Source organism: Ursus americanus, chromosome 8, assembly GCF_024610735.1.
Source record: "Ursus americanus isolate L20-20 chromosome 8, mUrsAme1.1.p, whole genome shotgun sequence".
In the NCBI taxonomy this organism is placed as follows: domain Eukaryota; kingdom Metazoa; phylum Chordata; class Mammalia; order Carnivora; family Ursidae; genus Ursus; species Ursus americanus.
In genome coordinates, this window is record NC_142134.1 from 33,388,053 (window position 1) to 33,402,316 (window position 14,264).

The window sequence follows — 14,264 nt, forward strand, 5'->3', positions numbered from 1 at the left end:
GGTTGCAAGGACTTCAAAATTAGTAAGTAGTTGAGTAAAACAGGAGAGAGTAAGATTTGGGGAGTGGAGCTGAACTGAGAAGGGTTGCAGATTGTGATAAATTTGGTAGTGAACTAAATGGATTAAGTGGAGAAGAGCCAGTGGAGCAACTAAAGACCCCCAAACGAGGGGAAAAAATTATAGAGTAAGATACTGAAAGGAGGACTTTATTGAATCAGAGATGTATTTGGGGCAATACATTCTGTAAAAAGGCTTATGGGGCGGCAAAAAAAAAAAGTAAGAAAGAAAGGAAACAAAATATCTGGAGTGTGGTGTACAGTGGAGAAAAGTTTTTTTAAAAAAATGGATTTGGATGGCTTCTGACTTCTCAGTGAAATCTGGGCAAGACTGAGAGATACTGGTGGGGGAAATATGATTCATCCAAAAGAAGGATTGGTGTTTTTTCATGCTACTAGTGTGAAAATCAGTTAGGGCTGCAATCATTTCAATTGCATTTCATGCTTCTGGGCTTCATGTGATTCAACACTTGGAGATGTGGCTAATTGTAGCTTACTCTGTTCCAGGCGGTGTGGTTACAGCAAAGCAAAACAAGATCCAGAAGAGGAAAAGATGCATTTTCATAATGGGCACAGTAAGCAAATTATAAAAAATCAAGAGAAAACAAAATAGAGGAGATTTTATTATTATTTTTGTTTATTTTCAGACAAGGAGATTTGTAGTAACTGACCAAAATATTGTGTTTAAAAAAATATAAGTGTTCTGTTATGTTTCTGTAAAGCATATGGGCTTGGGGGCATTGCGGCCTGACTGTAGGCAGCAGCTGGATGGTTTATTCAGTTTTTTAAAGGACACCTTTATTATAATTATTTTTTAAAAAAAACATTTTCAATCAATATAAAAAGCTGTTATATTTCAAACCAAATTTCCAGGCCAATTCTAATTTCTTCCAGCACAGTCAGTAGAAATTTATTGTTAAATAACACCATGAGATGAAACAAATAAAATTTCTCAGTATTTTTTCTTTTTTTTTCTAGCATTATAGCAAGAATTTCCCTGAGCAGAGCCTGTAGCAACAACCTTTGTTCAACGATTTGAAAAACACTATCCTTTTTAAAAACATAGAAAATCAAGTTTTGATAACATGCTTTAAAAATTAGCCTAAACGAGTTCTAATTAATGGTATTTTAATATGTATTTTTTCATAAGTAGTATAGCGTTAGTTGATTTGCCAAGTAAATAAAAATAATTTCTTTTGTTTTTGTCACTCTGTTATGACCATAAAAGTCAAAATCATTAAAGCCATAATTCGTGCTACAAAGCACTGAATCTATTTTCATACATTCTATCTTATTTAATGGTATTTATCCTTAAAAAAAACCCAAAAACTTGTGAAATTGGAAGTCATTAAATGAGATGAAACTGAGGCTCATAGAATCTTAAAGTCTTGGATAAAGCCATGTAGTACAGGGGTAGAGTGAGAGTTAGAACTTATCTTTTTCTTTTGACTTCTGTGTTAGTCTTACTGGACCAAAGCACAAGAAAAATTATTTTAAATTATTTTTTGTAAAACCAACATTCATCTGTGGTGGCATTTTAAGTGAAACAGAATAACAAAACAACAAATAACCCACTAGCATTTCATTGGCCAGTTTAGTAAACAAACTTATCTTAGTTTGCCTCAGAGACTGACTCTATGAACATTATCGTTGAAAGATATATCTATTCAAATATGTTGTCATATATGCATTTCTTGTACATGTCAACAATCCAGATTTCTAAAATTATAAAAATAACATAGCTATACAAATGACTCCCACAACTCAGGAGAGGGGCTGTCCTTGAAGCTTAGCCATTTCTAGGAATTAGGGATTTAAGCTATAGTTGCATATTAATAATGTTTATGATTTCATTCATCTATCACACGCAGTTATATTTTAATGCACATTTATCTTTCCAGTTAAACTGCCAGGAGTAAGAACTTATATTGATCCACACACCTATGAGGATCCCAATCAAGCTGTCCATGAATTTGCCAAGGAGATAGAAGCTTCATGCATCACCATTGAAAGGGTTATTGGAGCAGGTACAAGAGTGTGTTTAACTCAGACTTTTATTTATTTTTGTTTTTTTAATTTAAAATTTAGGTAGTTAATATATAGTGCAATATTTGTTTCTGGAGTAGAATTCAGTGATCCATCACTTACATACAATACTCAGTGCTCATCATAACATATACCATCCTAACATATGCCCTAACATCGCCCAGGGCACCTGGGTGGCTCAGTTGGTTAAGCGTCTGCCTTCAGTGCAGGTCATGATCCTGGAGTCCCAGGATTGAGCCCTGCATAGGGCTTTCTGTTTAGAGGGAGTCTGCTTCTCCCTCTGCCCCTCACCCCACTCGTGTTCACTCTCTCTCTCTCTCACTCTCTGTCCCTCTCTCGAAAGAATAAATAAAATCTTTTAAAAAGGAGAGTCTCTTATGGCTTGTTTCCCTCTCCCTTTTTTTCCTTTCCTCCCTTCCCATATGTTCAATCTGTTTTCTTTCTTAAATTTCACATATAAGTGAGATCATATGGTATTTCTCTTTCTCTGACTGACTTATTTCACATAGCATAATACACTCTAGCTCCATCCATGTCATTGCAAATGACAAGATTTCATTCTTTTTGATGGCTGGGTAATATTCATATATATATATATATATATATATATATAACCATTCACCAGTCAGTGGACATTTGGGCTCTCTCCATAGTTTGGCTATTGTTGATAATGCTGCTATAAACATCGGGGTGCATGTATCCTTTTGAATCTGTTTGAATCTGTATTTTTTTTATCCTCTGGGTAAATACCTAGTACTACAATTGCTGGATTGTAAGGGAGTTCTATTTTTAACATTTTTGAGGGAACCTCCACTGTTCTCCAGAATGGCTGCACCAGTTTTCATTCCCACCAACAGTGCAAGATGGTTCCCCTTTCTCTGCATCCTCACCAATACCTGTTATTTCTTGTGTTGTAAGTTTTAGCCATCCTGAGAGGTGTGAGTTGGTATCTCATTGTGGTTTTGATTTGTATTTCCCTGATTATGAGTAATTTTGAGCATCTTTCCATATGTCCGTTAGCCATCTGGATGTCTTTGGAAAAGTATCTATTCACATCTTCTGCACATTTCTTAGCTGTGTTATTTGTTTGTTGGGTGTTGAGTTTGATAAGTTCTTTGTAGATTTTGGATACTAACCCTTTATCAGATCTGTCATTTGCAAATATCTTCTCCCATTCCATAGGCTGTGTTTTAGTTTTGTTGATTGTTTCCTTTGCTGTGGAGAAACTTTTTAACTTGATGAAGTCCCAATAGTTCATTTTTGCTTTTGTTTCTCTTGCCTGTGGTGACGTGTCTAGTAAGAAGTTCCTCCTACCAAAGTCAAAGTGGTTTCTGCCTGTGTTTTCCTCTAGGACTGTGATGTTTTCCTCTATCACATTAAGGTCTTTCATCTGTTTTGAATTTATTTTTATGTATGGTATCAGAATGTGGTCCAGTTTCATTCTGCATGTGGCTGTCCAGTTTTCCCAATACCATTTGTTGAAGAGACTGTCTTTTTTCCATCGGATATTCTTTTCTGCTTTGTCAAAGATTAGTTAACCATAGAGTTGTGGATCCATTTATGGGTTTTCTGTTCTGTTTCATTGATCTACGTGTCTGTTTTTGTGCCAGTACCATACTGTCTTGATCACTACAGCTTTGTAATATATCTTGAAGTGTGGAATTGTGATGCCTCCAGTTTTGTTTTTCTTTTTCAGAATTGCTTTGGCTATTCCAGGTCTTCTGTGGTTCCATACAAATTTTAGGATTATTTGTTCTAGTTCTGTGAAAAGTGCTTTTGGTATTGTGATAAGGATTGCAATAAATCTGTAGATTGCTTTGGTAGTATAGACATTTTAACAATATTTGTTCTTACAATCCTTGAGCATATAATGCTTTTTGGTTTCTTTGTGTTTTCTTCAATTTCTTTCATAAGTGTTCTATAGTTATTAGAATACAGATCTTTTACTTCTTTAGTTAGATCTATTCCTAGATATCTTATTGTTTTTGGTGCAATTGCAAATGGGGTTGATTTTTTTATTTCTTTTTCTACAGCTTTGTTATTGGCATATAGATATACAATGGATTTCTGCACATTTATTTTATATCCTGCAACTTTGCTGAATTCATGTATGAGTTCAAGCAATTTTTTGGTGGAGTCTTTCAGGTTGTCTACATAGAATATCATGTAATCTGCAAATAATGAAAGTTTGACATCTTCCTTGCCTTTCTTTTTGTTGTCTGATTGCTGAGGCTAAGACTTCCAGTACTATGTTAAATAGTAACGGTGAGAGTGGAAATCCTTCTCTTGTTCCTGACCATAGGAGAAAGGATCTCAGTTTTTCCCCATTGAGGTTAGCTGTGGGTCTTTTGTATATGGCTTTGTGATGTTGAGGTATGTTCCAGTTATCTCTACTTTGTTGAGGGTTTGTATTGGGCAAGGATGCTGTATTTTGTCAAATGCTTTTTCTGCATCTATTGACAGGGTCATATGGCTCTTATCCTTTCTTTTATTAATGCAGTGTATCATGTTGATTGATTTGTGAATATTGAACCACACCTGCAGCCCAGGAATAAACTGCACTTGATCATGGTGAATAATTCTTTTAATGTACTGTTACATTTGATTTGCTAGTATTTTATTGAGAATTTTTGCATCCATGTTCATCAGGGATCTTGGCCTCTAATTCTCCTTTTTAGTGGGGTCTTTGTCTGATTTGAGGATCAAGGTAATGCTAGCTTTGTAGAATGAGTTTGGAAGTTTTCCTTCCATTTCTATTTTTTGGAACAGTTTGAGAAGAATAGGCATTAACTCTTCTTTAAATGTTTGGTAGAATTCCCCTGGGGAGCCATCCAGCCCAGGACTTTTGTTTGTTGGGAGATTTTTGATTACTGATTCAGTTTCTTTTGGTTATGGGTCTGTTCAAATTTTCTGTCTCTTCCTGTTTCAGTTTTGGTAGTTTGTAAGTTCCTAGGAAGTTGTCCATTTCTTCCAGATCCTCCAGTTTGTTGGCATACAATTTTTCATAGTATTCTTTTATGATTGTTTGTATTTCCATGTTGTTGGTTGTGATCGCTCCTCTGTCATTCATGGTTTTATCTATTTGGTCATTTCTCTTTTCTTTTAATTTGTGTTTATATTATAGAATATAATATGTCAATGTCCTGATCTAACATAGAATGCTTTTAAATCTTTTGTAACTGACTTGCTTTCAAAGTGGTATGTAACTGGTCATATTTTAATGCTTCCTTCTTTGGAGCTCATATTTAAACTAGCAAGTGTGGGACACCTGGATGGCTCAGTCAGTTAAGCAGCTGCCTTTGGCTTAGTTCATGATCCCAGGGTCCTGGGATCAATTCCCTCACTGGGCTCCTTGCTCAGCAGGGAGTCTGCTTCTCTCTCTGTCTGCTGCTCCACCTGCTTGTGCGCTCTCTCTAATAAATAAATAAAATCTTTAAACCAGCAAATGTTTGCTTTGGAAAATTAAAAAAAAAACAGCAAAAATATGTATATTCAAACAGGATTTTATCATCTACTGTTTTTACATTCCATATATAATTTGTAGTGTCTGAAACTATACATAGTTTAAGCACGTGGTTAGTCTGTTTATGAATCATCTCTTCCTTAAAATTATTTCCTTTTTGTCCTTCTATAAACTTTCCTCCTTTTCTCTTCTCATCAATTAATAAGGCACTGCTATTGTAGAAAAAGAAGGAAGATGGAAGTGATTTTCAATCAGTTGCATTTAATTTCTTTCTAATATTTTCATTAAGGTTTTTGTAGGTGAGATAGATGAAGCTAATAACCCCCAGAGTGTTTTATGATCACCTGTGGACGATTTTTCCAAAGCACCACTTATTCTCGATAGTGAAGTTTGGACTCCCCTTTTAATACTGTTTTGTCTAAACTTTAATATTCTAGGAGGACTTTAGCATATTATTAGAGTAAGGATTGAAATGAGTTTATGTGCTTTTCCATCTTTATGACAAGGTGAATTTGGTGAAGTTTGTAGTGGACGTTTGAAACTTCCTGGAAAAAGAGAATTACCTGTGGCAATCAAAACCCTGAAAGTAGGCTACACAGAGAAACAACGCCGTGATTTCTTGGGTGAAGCAAGTATCATGGGGCAGTTTGATCATCCTAACATCATTCACTTAGAAGGTGTTGTGACCAAAAGTAAGTACAGTAGAATTATATGTGTGTGTTTGCCATGAATATCTGAGTGTCTTCTATTAGGTTATTATTAATTTTAGGATAAAAGGAAAAGTAGCCACAGTAATGTTATTAAAAATTTATTTAATATTAATAATAATTGTCCTGTATTTTAGTAGATTCTTGTCCAAGCTGATCTTTAATAGAACCTGAATTTCTGTTTAATTTTTCAAAACATATATATTCACATATTTACTATGAATTCACTGCCAGAGAAAATGTATCCAGATAAAAGAAGGAGTAAAGGTATCAACATTCTTTTTTCTTCTGGCTCTTCCACTTTTATCCTAATAAAATATTAACTTCAATGTTTTGACTGAGGCATTGAAGTTCAACATTTAATAGGTTCACTCTAACCATAGGTGTCCTGCCATCTTTTAAATTAGTCTTTAAAGACAGGTGCATTTCTTTTATTCATTTTTTTCATTGAGATATTTTAATAATTTTAGGGAAAGCAGCAGCCACAGAAGACTGGACAAATTCCTTGAGATTAATTATTTTCTTAAAGAAAATGTAATTTTTGCTCAGAAATATCTGGATTTTCACATCTCTTTTAAATTCGTATTTATATGTGACTATGTGACGATCTTCCCAATATAAAGAGTTCACATAATTTTTCAGTCATCCAATAAAATATTTTTGGGTCACGTGATTGAGGCCTTATTTAAATTCTTTTTTTTTTTTTTTTTTTTTGCCATTTCTATGTGTTCTCATTCCTTCCTTTGTCCTTCATATTCTACTTACCACTTTCTAACTCATCTAAAAAATTTTAGCAAGGGACATTCTTTAGATTTGCTTTCAATCATCTGTTCACCTTCCAGTTGCTATTAATCAAGTCTTAAATTATATATGCCAAATATGTGTACCAGCAATATGTATTCAATAAATGCCATCAATCTATTAAGGCATTTCAAATGATTGGATATCCACTTATTTAGCTTTTAAATATGGAAAACAAAATAACAACAATAAAAACACAACTTTTTCACAATATAGACAAAAGAAGCAAGTCAAAATATTTGCCTGGTATATAACAAGTTAATTTTTAAATCATGATTTATTCACAATAAGTCACAGATGAGGAGGTAACAGCCCCTTAAAAGTCCTAAAACAGACCACAGCAAAAGTATCATCTTGATGACTGGCTGAACTTTTGAATCAGCTTATATTGCTAGACTGTTTTTTCCTGCCTTTCAAAGAGATACGTATTTCCAGTAAGAATTCTCATAGAGGAATGTAGCATAAAAATAAAATAACCTGCAGACAATTTTTTCCCCAAAACTTAGATGTGTTTCTTCCTCCAGTTGCATATATGCCCATACTTTATTACCCCCTTGACAGTAACCCAAAGAGGGTATTGCTGGAGCAAGAAAGACATCCTTAAGTCTTATCAGAACAAATAAGTTCCTAAAGAAAGGTGAGAGGCAGGGACAAGAGAAAGAAAGGTAGAGAACAAGGAAAAAATATGGGTTTTTTTAGTAATGTAAGAAATTAAAATATTTTACAAAAATTATACCCAATGAATATTTGAAATAAGAATATGATGTGAAAAAAAAGATGGTCACCAGTATAATAAAATGAAATCAGAATTTGAATGTGACTACATTTTATCTGAAGGGAAGGTCCTAAAACGATATCAGTGGTATCTTGTGGCACTAGATACTATAGGAACAAGAATTATAAGAATAATTGATTACTGTTATTTCCTATGCAGTAATGATACTATCTAATATAAAACATAGTTCTTAATTATAGTCATGGTAATAATAGTAGGCAAATATTTGATACATTTCATTTCTTCATCTTATCCTTAATATGGCTTTCTCCAATAAATTTAACTTCCTCAAATAAACTCTGACCATGACTTCTTATTACCCAGGGTTAATGTGAAGCTCTGTAGGTAGCCAGTTTACCTTCTGTAATGAATTCAGATCATTATATTATCACTATTCAGATCAATAGTGTCAGATCACTATTATTATTATGGATGACAGTATGGCATAATGGTAAGAACCTGGACTATGGATCTAGCCACATATTGTAATTTTGGTTTTGCCACAAACCATGTGACTTTGAACAAGTTACTTAAACATTCAGAAATGTAGTTTCCTCAACAGTGACATGGATTAAGAATAGATAGTGGTGGTGGGAAGAGGACATGAATTAATACAGGTAAAGTTTAGAATGGGCGTGTCAAAGAATAGGTACTAAACAATCTATAGTTATTACTTTCCCATTCTATCTCTTCCTGTGCTCTGAGCTCCTTCACATGCATTGTTTTCTTAGTCCATTTTAACATGCTTGATATTTTGACCTGCCTACATTGTCTCTTCCTCTGAAACTTACACCCTCCTATTCACTACCTTTTCAATTCCTTCAAAACCCTGTTCCAATCACATCACATTCATGAAACAATCCCTCATCACTTCAACCTAAAGTAATTCCTTCTTCTTTTGAACACTGTGCCGAAGTACAGATTTTTGCAGTTGTCTGTAATGATCTTCCATTTGGCCAAAACTCTTATTCAAATATTTCATTTAATTTTATCTTTTTTGCATATATTTTTAACTCCCTAGCTAAAAAAAAAAAAGTCTGCTCCTTGAAGACAGAGACAGTGTCCTAAATATTTATGTAAGCCTGTTATATCTAAAGCTAAACCAATCCATGGTCAGTTAAACATTTTGAGCCTCAGTATCACCAAAAAAAAAGGGGGGAAATCATACCTAATTTATAAGATTGTTGTGCAGATTAAATTAAGATATATTTATGTGTATGTGTGTGTGAACAAAACTGCAAGTAATTAGAGTAGTGAATAAATATTTATTTTAATTTAAGTGAGTGAATCAGATACTAACGGACAACACCCCAAAATTATTACAATTAATATTCGCTTACTTTTATAGAACCCTGATTTATTATAGAACTTGTTTAATGTGAATGGGTCCTGACTGAGACAAACTAAGACAACTACATTTCTCATATGAAGTCAACTAAATTTGTCATATATTTTGTATGCACTTGAAACCTTTGTCAACAAGTGATCATATCTAAGTTTTGTAAATTTTAGTCTAAAAAACAGTACTGCAGTTGGGAATCCAAATTGGAAATTTCCAATCTCCTAATCAAATATTCTATGTGATGTTGCTGCCATGAAACTACACATACACATAAAGCAAAATGAAAATATTTAAAATATTTCTGTCCTATTTTTTGTTCTGTGTGAACTCGAACTGCATTTCCCCTTAATAAATGTACCTCTTGATGTTCAGCCTAGAAAGTCTTCAGCTTGTTTTTAATTTACCATGTTGCAACTCACTTTATTTGTGTCCTTAATTTCATGCTCTCTGATCTGATGCTAATTTATTCAACAATTATTCTCAACCTGCAGCACACAGATAATGAGACATAAGTGCAACTAAATCTCGTGATTTTTCTGATTGAAGCTGAGGTAGGGAGTCTGAAGTCACACTCCTATGGGTGGTGCTATCATGAACCTTCATCTTTCTCGTATCACCGCCCTACGTGCCAGAAACATGGGCCTGAATTCAAATTCCTTCTGTGTTATGTTGTTAAACAGGGCATATCAGAAATAGTTATATATTCTAGAGAGACTTCATGACAAATGATGTGAAAACCCACAGGTCCTGGCTTAATTGACTCATTCACAATGCAAGATGCTTTAAGGTAATATATACAGTGCCAACTTTTACTATTTGAAGAGATTCAAAATTAAAATAAAAATAGGAAAAATAATTTTCCAATTGCAGCATCTTTAGTTCTTTAAGATTTATCTTTTCCCACTTGTGGAAATTATTATCAAAATTGACTAAAGGAATACTTCTATTGAGTGCTAAAATGATTCATAGTTATATTTCTTAATCTAGGATCTTCTACAAATAAATTTAGTTCTTTTGTAAAATTAATAAATTTAAGCAAAATGTTAGAGGAACATTAGAGGAGTCTCTCCCTATTTCTTTTTATCTCTATGTTTGAGGAGATAGCACGTTCAATGACAATTGATTGTTTAAATTGTCAGACAACTATGACTTATTATATAATTTGTAATTACCTTTCAAATATAGTATTTCATTCTATCTTACAAAGTCACTTCTTATTTTATATTATCCAGGGATATTTCTACAATCTTCAAACTAGCCTTCCCACTTTTGTCTTTTCTCACATTAGCCCATTCCATATATATTGTCCCAAGGTAGCTTTTTCTAAATCACTGTTTTCCTTTGATGCTCCACCACCAAATAAGCAAACAAATGAAGCAAAATATATATACTTTGATTCTTAACCCCATATAATTTTGGCCATAACCCCATATTTCACTATTTCCTTTCCAGAAAAACTCTATCGAGTTCTTGTTCTACCCCTTTGAAATACTTCATTCCACCCAAGAATGTCCTCTCCACTTTTCTTGGCTCTACTTAACCTTCAAGATTAATTCAGATGTGGCTTTCTCCATGAGATCAGCATCATATATCTTCATTTTTCTTTCTATTCTCAGTGTCTGCCTTGCACACAGGAACCACTAAATAAAGTGTAATAGCTCAGGAAAGGAAAGCTTCCCAGTTCCACAAATGGCTCAGTAAGGGAAAGCTTCCTGGTTCTACATTACAATTTAAGCCTCAAGGAACAGAGGTTTTTGTCTTGCTCACCTGTGTGTTCCTAGATCAGTGGTCAGCATGTGTAGTATTTCGTATATCTGTTGAATGAGTAAATTCTCAGCCAGAGACAATCTTATACACTCTAGTTGCATTTCTCTGTACTTTGTCTTGCTATGTGTGATATCATAGTTATTCCTCTACATGTTTTATCATCCTTACTACAAAATGAGCTTCTTGAAAATGATATATCTTTATAGCCCCCCTAGTCTCTATCACAGGGCCAGACATATTAGGTAATTAAAAAAAAAGACATAAGTGATATTAAATGAGTGAATGACAATGCAGTTATGTAAACATTTAAAACTAGTTAGAGTGATATATAGTTTATATTTTATTTTTAAAACCTTATTCTATAAAACCATGGGTGTTTAGAAAAAAATAAAATTCATATGAAGGAAATTGCTTGAGAATCTTTTCACAAGATCTTGTATATAACAGTTATTACTACTACTAATCATTAACATTACTTTAAGAATTTATTAAGCTTAATTCTCTTTATTATATCCTTTAATCTGTACAATAATGCTATTATTTAGACACTTGTATTTGTTCTTATTTTACAAATGGGAAAAATTAACTTTAAAGAGGTTAAATACCTTATCCAGTATCATAAAACTAGCATAGGATAATGCCACATTTTAAAACAGTTTTACATAACTTCCAAACCGAAGCTCTTAAAGAGTGTACATTACCAATCTCATATTTCACCCTTCAGTATACCCTTGACAAACATTTATTTATTCAAAGATATTAACTGATCACCTAATACATGTCTATCGCTATTAATCAGGATACAGCAGAGATTAAACAGACTGAGTTCCTGCCTTTATGAAGTTTACTTTGGGTGGGGAAATAGAAACTAAGTGAATAAACATATTTATAATATATTAAATGAGAAAATAAAGCTAGGTGAGGAAATTAGGGATTGCTTTTGTTGAGGGTTGGTGATTACTATTTTATTTAGTGAAAGGACTCTCTGATAAGGCTTGAATAAAGTGAAAGTGTGGGCCTTACAGATATCTGGAGGCAGAATGTTATAGAAATAAGGACCAGCAAGTCTCAAATGGAACTTACATTCGATGTTCAAGAAATATCAAGGCCATTGTTGCTTCAATGGAATGAAGGAGAGAAGTCTGGAAAGAACTTAACTTGGAGATGTACTAGGAGGATAGATGGTGCACATTCTTTGGTCCCTGTAAAGACCATCTCTTAATCTGAGCTTTGCAGCCTTTAGAACCAAGATGTGATGGAATCTAATATCTGTGTTAACAAGATCAGTCTGGCTGCCATGTTAAGTGTAGATAGTAAGAGCCAATGTTTAAGCAAAGAGACCATGGGGAGGTTACTGATGTTATTCATACCTCGTCATGGATTAGGTCAAAGTGCTGGTCTAATAAGATGGAGAGTAGTAGTTGAATTCTATAGATATTTTGAAGACAATCCCAGGAAGGCTTCCTGTGATTTAGATATAGAGTGTGAGAAAAAGAGAGGAGTCAACAATAATTATAAATTATTTGTCATGAGTTCTTCAAAGAAAGGAATTGACATTTATGGGGAAGAGTCTAGGAGGATCAAGACTGTGGTTGGTAATCAGTTCAGTTTGGACAACTTAATTTGAGAGGTCCATAAGCATGCAGCCACTGATTTACCTTTAGTCCTGAGATGTAAAAATGAAAATGTTTTGAAGTATTGAGCATGCTTGAATTTTACATTGTGCATTTCACATAAGGAAACAAATTCTATGAACCAGTGATAAACCATGATGGAAATAAATTTAAAGCTGAAGTAGAAATAAAAGTCAGCTCATTAATTCAGTACCTGTTTTTCCTTGTTAGGGCATAGAATGAGGTTTAAGAAATATGTAAACGTAATTATTAGATATTTACAAGTGCTCTTCCTGATAAAATCTAAATTTTGCTCATCCAAAAAAAATAGAACTATAGAAACAAAATTTACTAGCTCATAGATTGACTCAGTAAATTAAACATTGTATTTTTAAAGTTATTTTCATTATTAATAAAAGAAAGCTGTCAGATTTCTTAATTCTTGTATTCCCCACCTCCTCTGAAAAGTCCATAATGTCTGACTCCATAAGCAATCATCTACCTTCACTAATGTCAGAACAATTCAAATTCATTTCTAATTTGAGAAATGAGCACCAAATGAAAAAAATTATCAGTGTAAAAAATCTGAAATATTATATGAAGGTTAGATTTTCTATTTATAGAGACATTTGGTGTTTTCATGCTCCTGTTTCAGGGAAGGTATATCGACTTTTTACTTTATTATCTTTCTACAAATTCAAATTATATAATGTTATAAATGATTTTTCCCTAAAGTGTTAACTGACTAAGGACCATAATGGAATTAAAATATGAGTACCCTTCTAGTTGCCCCATACTTTGTCCTCCCCTCCTTATCCCCTTAATAAGCATTATCTATTCCTGCTCTAAGCACAAGATTCCATTTTCTGGTTGACCATTAACCATTAATAATTGAACCATGATATTTGAGTTATCTCAAGTTGCCCTTGGGGTCGAAATAAAAGTAATTTCAAACAGCTGAAAGTGTTAGTATACTAAATGGAATATAAACCAAATAGAATGACAGAGTGCAATAAAACTATAGATATGTAAGTATAAGCACAGGCTTACTTTAATTATTTACAAGTCTTGTAAAATATTTCTAAGAGAAACCCAGTGACAGTTTTCCTCCAGTGAATTATGATGCTTCTAAATCAAATGCTCCCTGAGTGGAGACTTAAGTGGTATCAAGTGTTTATTGATGAGCTAATGGTTTCAGAAAAGCATGTGGTATCAATGCAAATAAAATAATAAGCCCAGATTTAACTGCAGCTTTTGTGATGTGGCCTAGTTTACTGCTTCTCAAAATTGTATGTGCCTCTGAGGATATTGCTAAAATGCAGAATTTGTTTCAATAGATCAGATTGAGCACTAAGACTGTGCATTTCTAATATGCTCCCAACAGATGATAGCTTTGCAGACTGTTGGGGCAATGTTCTGAAAAGCAAGGGCTACATCAACATGCCCCAAATTTTTTTTCACCTAACGTTGAGGTATCTTAGGGAAAATGATTGCTTTAACAGGGGTGGCATATTCTCTCCTCTCTTGGATTTGTGATGGACATTAGCACCAAAAAATCACAGAGTAAGGAAACAAACTCAGTTTTTTTATTGTAGATACATAACCTCACATGTCATGTATCTGTCCTCTTACATTTTCAAGTGTGGGGTACAAATTAATTATAACCACAATGTTATACAACTGATCTCCACAAC

General features: G+C 33.5%; 1 protein-coding gene across 1 annotated transcript in view; it reads left to right on the forward strand.

The window, feature by feature from the left end:
* EPHA5 (EPH receptor A5) overlaps positions 1 to 14,264 on the forward strand; it is a 338,741-nt gene that overhangs the window by 290,076 nt on the left and 34,401 nt on the right. The window contains exons 9-11 of the mRNA XM_045771491.2: positions 564 to 631; positions 1,958 to 2,083; positions 6,072 to 6,257. Of these exons, the coding sequence (XP_045627447.1) occupies positions 564 to 631; positions 1,958 to 2,083; positions 6,072 to 6,257 (380 nt within the window). The remainder of the gene's footprint in view (positions 1 to 563; positions 632 to 1,957; positions 2,084 to 6,071; positions 6,258 to 14,264) is intronic.